This window comes from Macaca fascicularis, chromosome 17 (assembly GCF_037993035.2).
Source record: "Macaca fascicularis isolate 582-1 chromosome 17, T2T-MFA8v1.1".
Lineage (NCBI taxonomy): Eukaryota > Metazoa > Chordata > Mammalia > Primates > Cercopithecidae > Macaca > Macaca fascicularis.
In genome coordinates this window covers 84,163,923-84,177,873 of record NC_088391.1, presented here as the reverse complement: position 1 = coordinate 84,177,873, position 13,951 = coordinate 84,163,923, and the positions used below count along the sequence as shown (strand labels likewise).

Below are 13,951 nucleotides of genomic sequence, written 5' to 3'. Positions count from 1 at the left end.
GAAGAGGGTGAGGGATGAAAAATTTGCTCTTGGGTACAATGAACACTATTTGGGTGACAGGTACACTAAAAGCTCAGAATTCACTACTACGTAATTCATCCATACAACCAACAACCACTTATACTCCTGAAGCTATTGAAATTACAAAGAATAACAAAAAAAAAGATAATGAAGATTTGCCAAGGCACGCTATGATCATCCGCTCCCATCTGAGGGTCCAGCTGAAAGACCATATCCTTTTACCTTCCCTTCTAGGTATAGGCATAGGAGGCAATTCTGAAATGAGAAGGGTGGGCATCTCTGCTGGGGGACTGTTGAGAGTGGTCTGCCTCACCAAGGAAGAGACATGTGGGAAGAAATTATTTCTTTCTGTGCATCTGGGCACTGTCATGAGGCCTTAGCTCCTGGTACTCTAGCCATCATCTTGTGTTTATTCAGAGGTGATCCCGTGGAACAAGGATCTTAGAGTCAAAAGACAGAGAGAACCTGGCACCCTGTTGATACTGCAAGCTTACAGCTTTCTGACTCCTGCAAGAGCTCTGCACTGGGACTTCTTGTTATGTGAAATAACGGCTTTCCCTGACTGTGTAAGCCAGTTGAGTCAGGAATTTCTGTGACCTGCTGCCAAAAGTATCTTAACTGACGCAGACTACTTGAGTTGAGAGTTTCAACAGCTCATCCTCTAAACTCTTTTATTGGAATTTCTAAGTAGCAGAGTGAAGTTTTTAATTTTAAAAAAATTTTAAAAATTTTCCCTTTTAATCTTGTTTCTTCCTTCTCTCATAGCCTTATTCACCCCTTCTTCACTCCTCTCATCCTCCTCTGAGACCTTGGCAATCTCCTGCCTAAGCCTCTAAAATTTAAGTGTCTCCTCCCTGTCCTTCTTCCCTCCCTCTGGGGCCTTTAATGATCTTTTCTCTAATCCATCCTGTGATACTGCTTGCCTAATCCAAAACAATACTTTCATCACGTCACCTCTCTGCCAAGAACCTGAGATGATGACCTACTTTCTGTCATATAAAGCCTAGAATTTTCAAGGCCCTCCAAAAATCCAGTCCCACCCTATGTATTCAATATAAGATTCCTTTCTGTGCTCTCCTCCACACACCCTATTTTGCTCACATATTTAACTCCTCCCTAACTGCCTCCTTGTTTCATGGCCCTTTGTCAAATGCTACCCATCCTTCAAGTCTCCAATTAAATTTTGCCTCCTCCTTTCAGCTTCAACCTCTCGTTGTTATTATAATCAGTAATGATATTTGGTACTTAGATTAAAACAATGCTGTGTCAGTAGCTTAAGTACCAAATATCATTACTGATGGAAATGATGGTACGATTTGATTAATTCTCCATTAGGGTAAAAAAATTGAAGTTGTTTTTTTACTGACAGAGCACAAAGTACTGTTACTTAAATTTCATAGTGAATGTAGCTGCTTACATGTATTTTGATATTTCTACACTTTCGAGAGTTAGCAATTCATCTGATCCTATTTGAGAAATCTCTTTCTCTCAGTGACACTGGTACTGTTAATAGTCTTCTGCTGGTTTAATGATACTGAGTTTTGTCTCCATTATAAAGCACATATAAACTATGCTAAAGTATTTTTATTGCCATGGCAATTCAATTAACATTTCTGGGACACTTCTCTCTTAATTATCTCTCTCTTCCTTCCCTTTCTCTCTCTCGCACTCTCTTTCTCTCTCTCTCTTTCTCTGTCTCTCTCTCTCACACACACACATACACAAACACACAACCCAGTCCTATTCATTGTCAGTCACACAGTAGATGCTAAATAAGTAACTTTGATCCATTTCACCTACTAAATATTTCTTGAATCCTCTCTATTTCCATGGTCACCACTCTAGTCCCAGCTAGCCTCTCCTCCTTTTCCTGTATCTGTTTTTTTCCCCTCAATCCTTTCTCTATAGAGCAACCAATGTAATATTTCAAAACTATATCCAATCCTGATTAAAATACTTATTCAACAGCTTCTTAAGGGACTCAGGCTGAAGGCCAAAGTCACTGTAATGAGTTTGAGGGATGTCAGAGCTGATAGGGGTGGGGGAGGACAACATGACCCCCAGATGGCAGTAGCACACAGTGAGCTTAATTTGGAAGACACTTAGGTTGCCTGTGAAGGAAGTCCCTCACAGCATGAAACCTTGCAGGGCTAACAAAGGCGCCACCACCCAAAAGGGCAGAAGGTCAAGGAACTCCCAGGGGAGAAGGGCATTATGATCCAGGCAATGTCATGAGCAACACAGTAGACAGCCTCAGCTGCTAAGGGCAGCAGCAGCTAGGAGTCTTTGATCACCCCAGGGTTGTCTTACATATGGCTAGCAGGCAGGTACAGTTGTACAGAGTGCACAAGGCAAACACCCTCTAAATGGTTAAAAACCTGCTTCTTTGTGGTATATTTAAAACAACTGGATGTGTAAAAACTTGACTTAAGAACTACTGAGCTTTTTAGCTAAAGGTTCAGATCCGCCGTGAAAAAGGGAACCACTTAGGGCCAAGATGCAGGGGTTACCTTTGGATTGTTTATGTCTGTATAAGTCATTACCCTGACCTTTGGGCCCTCTTCTCCAGTCTCTCCCACACCCCTCCCCACTCACTGACCACTATCCCCAGGGACTGGAACTCTCCTCATGTTTGCAAGGTATTCTCACCATACAGGAAATGTGTGACCCTTCCACACTCCTGCTTCCTTACTGAAGGGTACCCATGCTTAGATCCCATTATTCTGCCTCTGATTTGATCAAATGCTCCTATAAAATACTTTCACAGTGCCAGCTGCCCTTAGTGCTATGTATTTATCTGAGTGTAATTAATTAATTGTGAATGGTGTCCTTAATTTCTGCTTTCCTGCTGGGATTCAAATTCCCTGAGGCTCTACCCCCAGAAGCTGGTACAATGACTTACCCATAGTAGATATACAATAGTAGGTATACAATAAATATTCATTGCATGAAGAAAAAATGCCTGGAAGAGAGAATGGGTTATTAAAATACCCAATAACCTGAATAATGTGAAAATGTGAAACCAAATTTTAATTTTTTTTTTTTTTTTACTAACTGGCACATTCATTTAAAACATATTTTTCATCCAAAGTTATTAAAAATTCTTAGATATTTTTATCCAAGATTATTAGAATTTTAAAATATTTACCCAAGTCTCACCACTATGAAACCCTTTATTACAAATATATGATCCCAGGGAGTCAATAATACTTTCAAACTGTATCATATATATCATTGAAAACTGAATAATACTGGAGAAATCTATGACAATATTTAAAGTCAAATTATGTACCAGCTCAAGAATTTAACATAGCAGAATTTAGTCTGTAAAGAAATACAAGCACCAAGTTTAAAAGAATATTAAATCGCTGTTTATACTGGCAAGATAACTCTAAATCACCTTACTGGCCTTTCTAGAAGTAATTTGAAAGATGTGAATTAAGTGGGGGGAAAGGTTGTTCTTATAATGTTATTTTTGTGGGTTTCAATATAAAATCAAAAGATTAAAATCATTTTAAAGCAATTATTTTATTATAATGTTTATTCTAAACTCGTATTTCTATACAAAACTAGTAATTGAAGTTAGGTCATTTTAGGTTAAAACTACTCAATAATTTTGTGTTTTATAAGTGTTTATAAGTTTCATCCATAATTTTAAAAGAACACTAGTCACTTTCTTACATAATATATGGCACAATCTTTATGCCATAATACTGAAAGAACATAATGCTGTACATTTTAAATCAATTTTAACAGTGGCCTTTATTTCTTCTCACAAGCTATTATTAAGATACAATGCAGTTGTAATAAATGTTATGTAAAAAAGTGTATCAGTCAACTCAAATGAACTCTTGCTCCCAATGATGACATATTATCCTCTAATTAAATCAGCTAAGATAACTCACAATCACTCTAAAATTAATTCCCAAATCAAGAGTTTAACAAGTGGCACTTCTAAAGCCCAACTTTTATATTGCTTTGATACCTGGAATTAATGTGATTCTTTTAGAAATCTAGTGACTTGTAGAATCATTTAAAAAAAAAAAAAAAAAAAAAGAAGTTCACTTCACTCATTTGTGACTTATACTGTCCTTCCAAAAACTTTTAAAGAAGTCAGCTAACTAAACAGGGGCAAAGAAATCAGAAATCTTTGAAGCAGGCAGATAAACAGAAATTAAACAATTTATCTCAAACTATGATATTTACTGTGGCTTTAAAGAGTAAGAGTTACCAAACACTGTTTTCCATTTAAGTTAATGTGGTATCTCCATGGAAACTGGAAAAAAAAAAGTTGTGTAAATTGTAAATGTACTAAATTAGTTGGTCTGCTGGGGGAGCAGACAGAAAGAAAGGTTTCCAGAGAAAGCAAACGCCCATTGGGCAAAGGTCAGTGAAAATGAAACACTATGTATTTTGAAACAAACAATCTTTTTAAAATACAGATTTTTAGATAAATACTTGATAAATTAATATCAAATAGATGAAGAGTTTAGTGCTTTTTTAATATCCAGCTGTAACCCAACTCTCAAAATACCTGGGACAGAAAAAGTTGCAAAATAAATATTGGAAACAGAGTTAGTTACATTTTTTTTTTCTAATCAATGGAGATAAATGTTCTTACTCCCTCTAGCCCCATGAATAACTTTCCATCATGAGTTTTGTTGGACTAACCCAGTCTTTCAATAGGCCTAGTGTACTGAAAGAAACCAAGAAATGTACTTTAGTTTCTATGTTTTACATAACTATACCTTGCAAGAAAATGATCAGGAAAATGGGTAAATGCATGAACCATTAGTGGTGGTAGCATGGCCAATTCCTGAGAATACAACATCCAAAGTCAAAGTGATTTTGAGAAATTAGAGACAACGCTGGAACAAAACAGAAACGGATTTAGCATGCGCAACTGGAAGGGATACATAGATGCATATAGTGATTAATAATACCAGACTATATATATATATGAAAGAATAGATTTTGCATGCATTCATTCAAAATAAATGGTAACATTTAATACTGTAAGGCAGTGGACCAAGTTAGGTATATAGACCCTGGAGTCAGAATGCCTGGGTTTGAATTGTAGCCTCATTAATTACTAGTTGAGTCACCCTTAGGTAAGTTAATTAAAGTTCCTGTCACACATCCTTTTCATCTATAAAATGGGGTTAATGTGTAGCATCTACTAAGTTATTGGAAGAATTCAGTAAGGTGATATTATAAAGTTAATAATTTTTAAGTAGGTGATGGGCACATAATAAATTCTATATATGAGATTGTTAAATAAAGTCACATTACATAAGTAATGAAAACATGATCATGTAGGCCAATAAGTCACTGTTAACTACAAAGTGTTATAATTAATGATCCTAGCAAGACTCAAGGCATAAAACAGTGGCAGAGTAAGCCTGAAACAACATTATCTGAATTTCCCGGAGTTTTAAGCAGGTGCTATTTTTGGGTAGAGTTCCTTTAGAAGTTTAGAGTTTAGGATTGGAAAATTAGGTCATAATTCTGATGAATGAGGAGAGACTAGAATGTTTCACACTGACCTTTGATCAGAATAACTGTCCTAACAAAGAACCTGATGATTCATGCTCAATATCTTCCCAGAAGATAGAACAATAAAAAATAAGCAAGCACATTGTGAAGGCTTTTGGCTAGATATCTGGAAACATTTCTATACCACAAGAATTGCTAAATATTAGAATGGATTGCTGAAAGGGGATCAAGAGTCTACTCCTTTGGAAGTTTTTCAAACAAGGATAAATAGAGTCTATCTGATCTCCTTGCGATAGTTTAAAATCAGCGCTGAGTGAAGACTGATGGTGCAAACTGCCCCTTGAAGGCCTCCTCCTTCCCAAGCATTCTCTGAAAGTATAACTTTATATATTCCCTATCATACTTCCTCATCTGTTGGGTGTCTATTCTACCCTAGAATAGAAAAGGGCAACGCTATTTCACAATTGTGAGTTCTGAGTAAAACTTTGATAATGTCATGATGAAGCATAATGTCCTTATTACTTCTCAAGTTATTTCACTAAGCAAGCTACCTGCAAATAGCTTTCAATTAGAAACAGCTGTCATGAATCTGAAGCCTGAACAGCAATTCTTTTAAATTTATGTGCCCTGGCAGATTGAAGACACATGAAATTCCTCAAGCAAACCATTAGATGCCCAATCAAGGCAAAGGATAAAAAAAGAGTTTAAGAAAAGATAATCACTTACACTAGATAATTAAACGTAAACAGTATCAAGAACTAGGGAGGAGAGATAGAGTGTGTTCATGTAACAACAGGATATATTTCCTAAGTGATTCTTAAAACAGCAATAGGTAGCATTAAGTAAAGTTGATTTTGAAAAAAACAAGTATATCCTTAAAAAACACAATTATCTTTCAATTCATTATTTTCCTATTAAATGTGCCTCTGACCCTGTGGTGACCTGCATCTTGATTTATGTCTACCAGCATCAAAGGACACAAGGCTTAAAGCAAAGTTAACAGTGTGCCCTTACTCATGGAAAGTAGGTGAGTTTAAAAAAAAAAAAGTGCACACATTTTAGAAATTCATAGCTAATAAGCAAACACTGTAATTGTAAAAAGGTGGGGAGTAGACAAAAAAACAAAACCAAAAACAAAAACCTCTTTAAATATCCACTGAAGAATTTACATGAACCCCTGGGAATGTCCTCAACAAACAGTCATGGTGACTACAGAAATTGTTTTACACTGAAAATCTTCACTTTGATATTAAAGAGATGTGCCTGATGCTGAGGATGAACTCTAGTCTCCTGAGTGTCCCATTATCCGCTAAAGAATACCGAAGCAATTTTAAAACACCTATTTTCTTCTTTGAGATATCTTATCTGAAATCATGTTGGAAAACATCTGTGTGCTTAAAAGATACCGTTTGAAAAAGCTCAGATTAAAGGAGAAAAAGTTTCTAGAAGTGATCCATACTACAAACCTTTTAAAAAGTTGAATTCCCTGAGATTTGGGGAGGGAAAAGAAGCGAAGTTGATCCTTATCAATTAATTAAAAAGAATGAAATAACAGTAGACAAAGGAGAAGGAGAGTTAAGAAACTTAAGGAGCTGTGAGGACAGTCGCTCTCTATTAATTGATTAACAAATTAAGGAGTTCTGGAAAAGAAGGAAGAAGTAACAAGGATAGAAAAGTAGTCTTATAATTCACCACAGATTCTTCCTTAGACTCACCAAAGGGAATGTCTGGCTCTGAATTGAAAAAGCTCCTTCTATGCGTTTGGTAATTTGCGCCTCTTTTTTTTCCCCCTTTGGCAACGCTCAAATTTATTTAAATGTGTTCATTTCAGTGTAAGTAAAAACCCTCACTTCTACAGCTTGAAAATCATAAGAAAACAGCAATTCCACAACATATCGAAACTGTGATGTTCTAAGATATCCGCAAAATGCTTTTCATCCATCCACCAGCTACTTGGCAAAAAGCAGAGAGAGGCTGATGGAAATTCAGCGTTTTGACTTGACGATCTGAGGTCACTAAGGACTTCAGCTACCCGGTTTGAGCAGCCCGCGCCCTCGCAGCATCTCCTGGCCTCCCTCGGCCTCTCTCAGTTCTGTTCTTTAGCAGCCAAAGGATTATCTCTTCCCGACACGTTTCATTCACAGAGCCCCAGAGAAGCTCGGATTCGGTTGGAGCTAAGAGCCGGAAAACAAGCACCCACACTGCCAAGCAAGTTGTCGGAGACCAAGTGCTACACACACTGGCGCCGAGCGAAAGGGTGGGCGCTCTCAAGCTCTTCGTGGAGCAATGCCAGTGGCCGGGCATGCGGGGGACACGGGGCCCCCGGACCCGGACCCGAATCCCCAGCTGAGCCACCGGCTGAAGTTGACTGCTCGCTGGCAGACAAGGCCGGCTCCGGACCGGGTGGCGGGGTGTCCCCGAGCCCTGAGTGACCAACAGCAACTGGAGAAGCACTGAGGAACCGTAACGGGAAAGCCCGCCCCACATCTGAAACAGGCAGCCCGTGAAGTCCCCAAACCAGCCTTGAAATGCCGGCGTCCGGAGGCCAGGTCCCCGGCGAGGGTCCCTCCCAGCCGTGCCCGCCCCCGGCCCGGGCGCCCTGCGCTCTGCCCCCCGGAGGACAGGAAGAGGGGAGAGAGGGGCTGGGGGGGGCCTCTGCGTCTCTCCACCGCCCCTGCGGGCGCGAGGGCGGGAGTGGAGAAGGCGCCACTCAGACTGTGGCGCTGGGCAAACTGCGGTGGCAGTTCTTCCAAGTTTGCCCGAACCAGAGCGCGGGGTGAGCGCCCGGCTCGGCTCTCCGTCTGCGCCTTGCAGCCGCCCCGGAGTGGCCCGGGCTCCCTGGCCGGCCTGGCCTGAGCCATCAACTAAGGGGTAGAAGGGCGCAAGAGCAGAGGCAGGCGGGAGCGAGGGTGCTCCCGCGTGTGCACACAATGAGGCAGCGGAGACGCACACCTTCCCCCGCCGGAGAAGCCGCAGGAGCATCCGCAGCCCAGCTCGGAGACGCGGAGTCCCGTAGAGCGGTGGCAGAAAGTGGGCACCAACTCAGCAACAGGGGGAAGGAAGGGGGCGCCGGGCAGCCAGGGGGACGTGGGGCAACCGAGGGCTGCAGCCAGCCCTTGCCGCGCGCCCGCGCTTACCTGCGATCTCCTGGTAGGGGATGTCCGCCAGGCTGAATCCCTTGGCACCGTACGCCTGGCGGACCTCTCCGCAGCTCCGAGCCTTCACATCCGCCCCGGCCGGGAGGGACAGCAGCAACCCCAAGAGGGGAAGAATCACAGCCCCGATCCAAGAAGGCATGGTGCAACATACAAATCCAGCTCGGTAAACCCCACGGCCGGTGCGCTCTTCACCTTGCCCCTCAAGCCGAAAGCCCGCCAGAGGCAGCGACGCGCTCCTCGTCGCTGCCCAGCGTCACCCCCTTCCGCCAGCCGAGGGGACGAGCAGCGCAGCCCTCTGGACTGCGCTCAGCAAACTTTTATAAGCCAGATGGAGGATGGCAAGCCAACAAGGGCTGGCTGGGAAGGCTGCTTGCCTTGCTTCTCTAGCCCCCAGATCGAAACGGTGCAATCAAAACGAGGAAGAGAAGGAAGAGAAGTGTTTAAAAAAACACCATGGGGGCTCAGAGCTGCAATCCGAGTTCCCGGCCGCAGAATCCTGGAGCGCTGCGGGCTCGGCTCGCCGGAGTGTGCGGCGAAGGTGGGAACGCGCGCCGGCTCTCCCGGGAGGGAGACGGACAAGCGAGAGCGAGTGTGTGTGCGCGCGTGTGTCTGTTGGTGTGAGCGCGAGGTTCTTGGGGATGTGTGTGCGTGGAGGTATGTGTTGGGGATATACGAGATCTAGGGGAAACCTCAGCTTAACACAGGCTGTGAGAGCCTGTGAGAGTCCTCCTGAAATCGGAAGAGAGAAATCCTGGAGACAGACACTGGAGGCAAGAGGGAAGGAGAAAGGAGGGGGGAGAAAGAAACGTGCTACACATTGCACGGCCGAAATTCACAGGCCGAGTCAAAGGCAAAACCTGGACTGGATCTCTTCCTAGTCGGTAGAAAGGGGGAAAAAAGAAAAAGAAACGTTCCTATTTTCTCATTCGCTTCACATCCTTTATACCGATCTGAAATGACATCAATAAGCAATCTAGAAAGACAAGGTAATTTTAAGTCATTAACACGTTATTAAGCTGTGTTTTTATGGAGGTAAAGGAGAACGCAGTTCCAATTGTTGCTCTTAATGTATGTCCCTGACCTACTGAAACACAAAGCCAGAGTGGAAATAGTCACATACGGGAGTTCCAGGGTGGCAGAGCACAATCACGACTGTAACTAGTTATCTAATTTCTGTTTGACTTTGTTTTTTTCTAAAGGCACACATTACAGACCGGTAGTTCTTTATTTCAAAAGGTTTGGTTCTAGACTCAACAATTTCCCCTTTTCTTATTTCAAATATTCCATAGCCTTAGATCAGAAATCATTATGCTTAGGTTTCTAATGTGTAGAGGATCAGGAAAGCTAACAACCAGACCACAGAAGCAACAAAAAAAGGAGAGAACAAGGGTCAGAGGTGCATAAAGGGACACAATGGGGGAAGGGAGGTGATATCTTCCCTCTTACCAGATGCCTTCGCATAGTAGACTAACATTTTCTTCCAAGTTAACGTAATTCTCAAGTGGAGAATCAATCCAATTTCTTCTTCCTGTCTCCATTTACACTGATGTTCTGTGAACAGGACAAAAGTGAAAATTCAGGTTTGCCTAATTGACTTTGTTACGCTAATGGACGCACTGAAGTCAGCTGGCAGAAGTGTGTGTTGAAACTCAGAGCTCCTGAAACTACTTAGTTTAATGAAAACCAAGACAAAATAATAATAGTGTTTATTCACTTACGTGGCTATATGTATCATAGGTCAGCACATTATTCAGAAACTACTAGAAGGTAATGCCCAGTTTTGTGGAGCTCATGTATGAAGCTACACGTGAAGATGTTTTCCTGATGATGGTGTGAATGACCAGAATGACTCAGGAAGTTTAAATCATTCAATTTGTCATTACCATCACATTAGCTACATTGTCTTCCTCTCTTTATAATAAATTCCTCCTCTCCTAACCAACAAAAAGACTCTCAAGATTCAACCTCATTTAACCTCAAACGCTTTAAAAATGAAGTCGACTTATTTACAGAGCCACTTTGTCGTCTTCTAACTCATAGGGCAAAACAAAACAAAACCAAAAAAAAAAAAAATCCATAGCTAAATCTTTCCGAAAAGGCAACACACTTAACTTTTTTCCTCTTAAAATTTTAGCGCAGTTGTTTGCTTTCACAATATTTCTGCTAACTGGCAGATCTTAAATCACTGAACTTACTTTCCCTCAACACGGAAATCAAGATAAAATATATTCTAGTATGTTTGTGGACAAACGGTGAGGTTGATAGGATCAGGAATTGTAGTCAAGTCATTACTTCTGGGATATTTGACAACGTGACTTCCTTCAAACTTCTCTTTGTATCATAGTCAAGCATTATGCACTCCAGAGGAAGGGGGTAAAAACACACACCTCCTATTCTACCATCTTATCCTGGAACTCATTGTAATTTACCCTGACTCAGTATAGCAGATAATTCATTTTTTTAAATGGAGGCATAGGAAGAATGGGTAAAAGCATAGTATATGTGGTTTTAAATTCTTTGAAGATCAGCTCATTGTTAAGTATTGTAATCAGCACTCAATGCTGCTATATAGCACTAGACTCTTGTACGCAGTCCCTATACTTATAAAATGATCTTAGAATTTGTGGCAAAGATACTATATGAAAAGAATGACTAAGCATAAATAGATGAGTTTAATTCCATCAGGAGAGTCAAATAGTTTCGTGTAGGTTTGTGAACTCAAGTCAGACCAAAGAATTAGATAACTTGCTTTACTGGTGACCTTAACCCTGCCTGGTCCATTTGTTGAGTAATGTCATACTGTTTGCAGTGGTGTAAGAGACAAAGTTAAACATTCCAGTTAACATTGAGAGCCACAGCAGGAGCCTAGACAAGGTATTGGAATGAGAATGGAATGTTATGGAAGTTCCTGGAAGAGGTCTGACCAGACAGGAGAGAGGTCATGTGGAGGAGTAGGCATCTGGTTTAGACAAAAAGGTCAGCTAATGGCTGGAACCCTAGCTGTAGTATTTATATTGTGTGTAGTAGGAAAAAAGAACATGGATAAATGTCACACAAGAGGAAGCAAACAAGGCCAGGCGCGGTGGCTCATGCCTATAATCCCAGCACTTTGGGAGGCCGAGGCAGGCAGATCACCTGAGGTAGGGAGTTTGACACGATCTTGACCAACATGGAGAAACCCCGTCTCTACTGAAGATACAAAATTAACTGCACATGCTGGCACATGCCTGTAATCTCAGCTCCTCGGGAGGCTGAGGCAGGAGAATCACTTGAACCTGGGAGGCGGAGGTTGCGGTGAGCCGAGATGGCGCCATTGCGGTGAGCCGAGATGGCGCCATTGCGGTGAGCCGAGATGGCGCCATTGCGGTGAGCCGAGATGGCGCCATTGCGGTGAGCCGAGATGGCGCCATTGCGCTCTAGACTGGGCAACGAGAACAAATCTCCGTCTCAAAAAAAAAAAAAAAAAAGTAAGCAAACAAATAGCATGAGGTAAATGGATACCTAGAATACGACAATGAAAAATGGAAAGATGTAGATAGAGTCTGAGGAAAGGATTGGCATGAGTTGGTGCTTGGTTCAATACACAAGAAGAATTACTAAACATTTATTTTAAGATTGTGTCTCTGTTGAGTGTGCTGGCTCACGCCTGTAATCCTACCACTTTGGGACGCTAAGGAGGGTGGCTTGCCTGAGCTTAGGAGTTAGAGACCAGGCTGGCCGACATGGCGAAACCCGTTCTCTACTAAAAATACAAAAAATTGTTGGGTGTGATGGTACATGCCTGCAGTCCCAGCTACTTGGGAGGCTGAAGCAGGAGAATCCTTTGAACCCTGGAGGTGGAGATAGCAGAGAGCCGAGATCGCGCCCCTGCACTCCAGCCTGGGAGAAAGAGTGAGACCCTGTCTCAAAAAAACAAAACAAAACAAACAACAACAACAAAAAAAAAACTTGCATCTCATTAGGAAAATATGGTATGCTTAATAAGCCAGTACAACTCCTGCTTATACAGTACTTTCACATCCCAGCTGGTTTTCACAACAGCCCTTTCTGGGCATCACATGAATGGAACCTCAGAGACTTTGAGTTGTAGAGAATAAAAGACGTAGTCTTGAGGAGCAGCCCCTGTCAGTCACATATCCCACAGTCATCACTATTTCTTTTTCGCTTCTCTAAGACTGATTATGTCAGGGGGCATTGCGCTCACCACCAAGGGATGAATCACAATTAGCACTTTACCCTATTCCATTAAATGGTGTAGGAGTGGGTGTAAGACCCACTTCTAGCCAATGTGATTTATGGAGATTTCTGGAAAAAAAAAAAAAAAAAGGTGTTTTCACTGATTAAAGGAGCAGAAGGGTCATTTTGCATCAGCCTCCTGCCTTCTTAGAGCTACACAGCCAACCTTCTGAGTAAGAGACAATGTTGGAACCGAACTGTCGATTCCCTCCTGGGCAGGGGTCGCCGCGAAGGATCACCGACACGAGATTCACAGCAGAGAGTTATTTATTACTAGCGCGCTAGGGTCCCAAGCTCTAAGTTGGCCCTGGGACCCCGACTGCTTGTTACAGGCTGTTTATATAGGCAAACACAAGTTCAAACACAGCTTATGGCGCGAAATTCAAACAAAGCTTAAGGCGCAAAATGATTGGGTCTAGCTATGGCCTGAGCAAGGTGTCTTATGCTAATTGGTTAGAGCAGGACCTTATGAGGTTTTTTCCTGGAGTTGTTGATTCCGGGAACTTCGAGGCAGGGTGGGACCCCCGGAATTGGCAGGGTGGGACCCCATGAGGTTGTTTCCCGGAATTGGCAGGGTGGGACCCTATCAGGGTGGGTCCCTATCGAGGCAGGGTGGGACCCTATCCAGAGCCACCTGGTGTTAATTTTTTCTATATGAGGCCTAGTTTCTAAGTTTTATGAGGCCTAGTTTCAACAAGACATTGCTAGAAGACAGACAATGACAATAGAGGGATGCAAAGAACCTAGATCCTTGAGTTCCTATTTGAGTCACCAAACCAGCCTTAGGACTTCCAACCTCTGGACTTCTTGTTAAATAATTAATAAATACCTGTTGTTTATGCCATTGTTACTTGGTTATTCTACCGTTTACAAGTGAAAGCAATTTAACCTATACACCAAACTCAATGAATAATGAGATAAATTAAAGGCAAGAGACAGTGAATAGTTGCAAAGGTAAGAAGAGAACAAAAACATTAGGTAGCATTGTGGAACCCAGGTGAGGACATTTTCAAACACAAAGCAAATTGTAGTGGACAAGA

General features: G+C 42.0%; 1 protein-coding gene across 5 annotated transcripts in view; it reads right to left on the bottom strand.

The window, feature by feature from the left end:
* The window catches only part of GPC6 (glypican 6), a 1,194,356-nt gene that overhangs the window by 1,164,534 nt on the left and 15,871 nt on the right, over window positions 1-13,951 (bottom strand). For 3 of the 5 annotated variants that reach the window (XM_065533386.2, XM_005586087.4, XM_074021257.1), the window contains exon 1: window positions 8,655-9,412. Coding sequence is in view for 3 of the 5 variants with exons in the window: in XM_005586087.4 (XP_005586144.1) it covers window positions 8,655-8,814 (160 nt within the window). In the remaining 2 variants the exon portion in view is untranslated. Of the gene's footprint in view, window positions 1-8,654; window positions 9,413-10,121; window positions 10,237-13,951 lie in introns of those variants that run through there. The other 2 variants (XM_065533385.2, XM_065533387.1) reach the window with 2 other exon arrangements.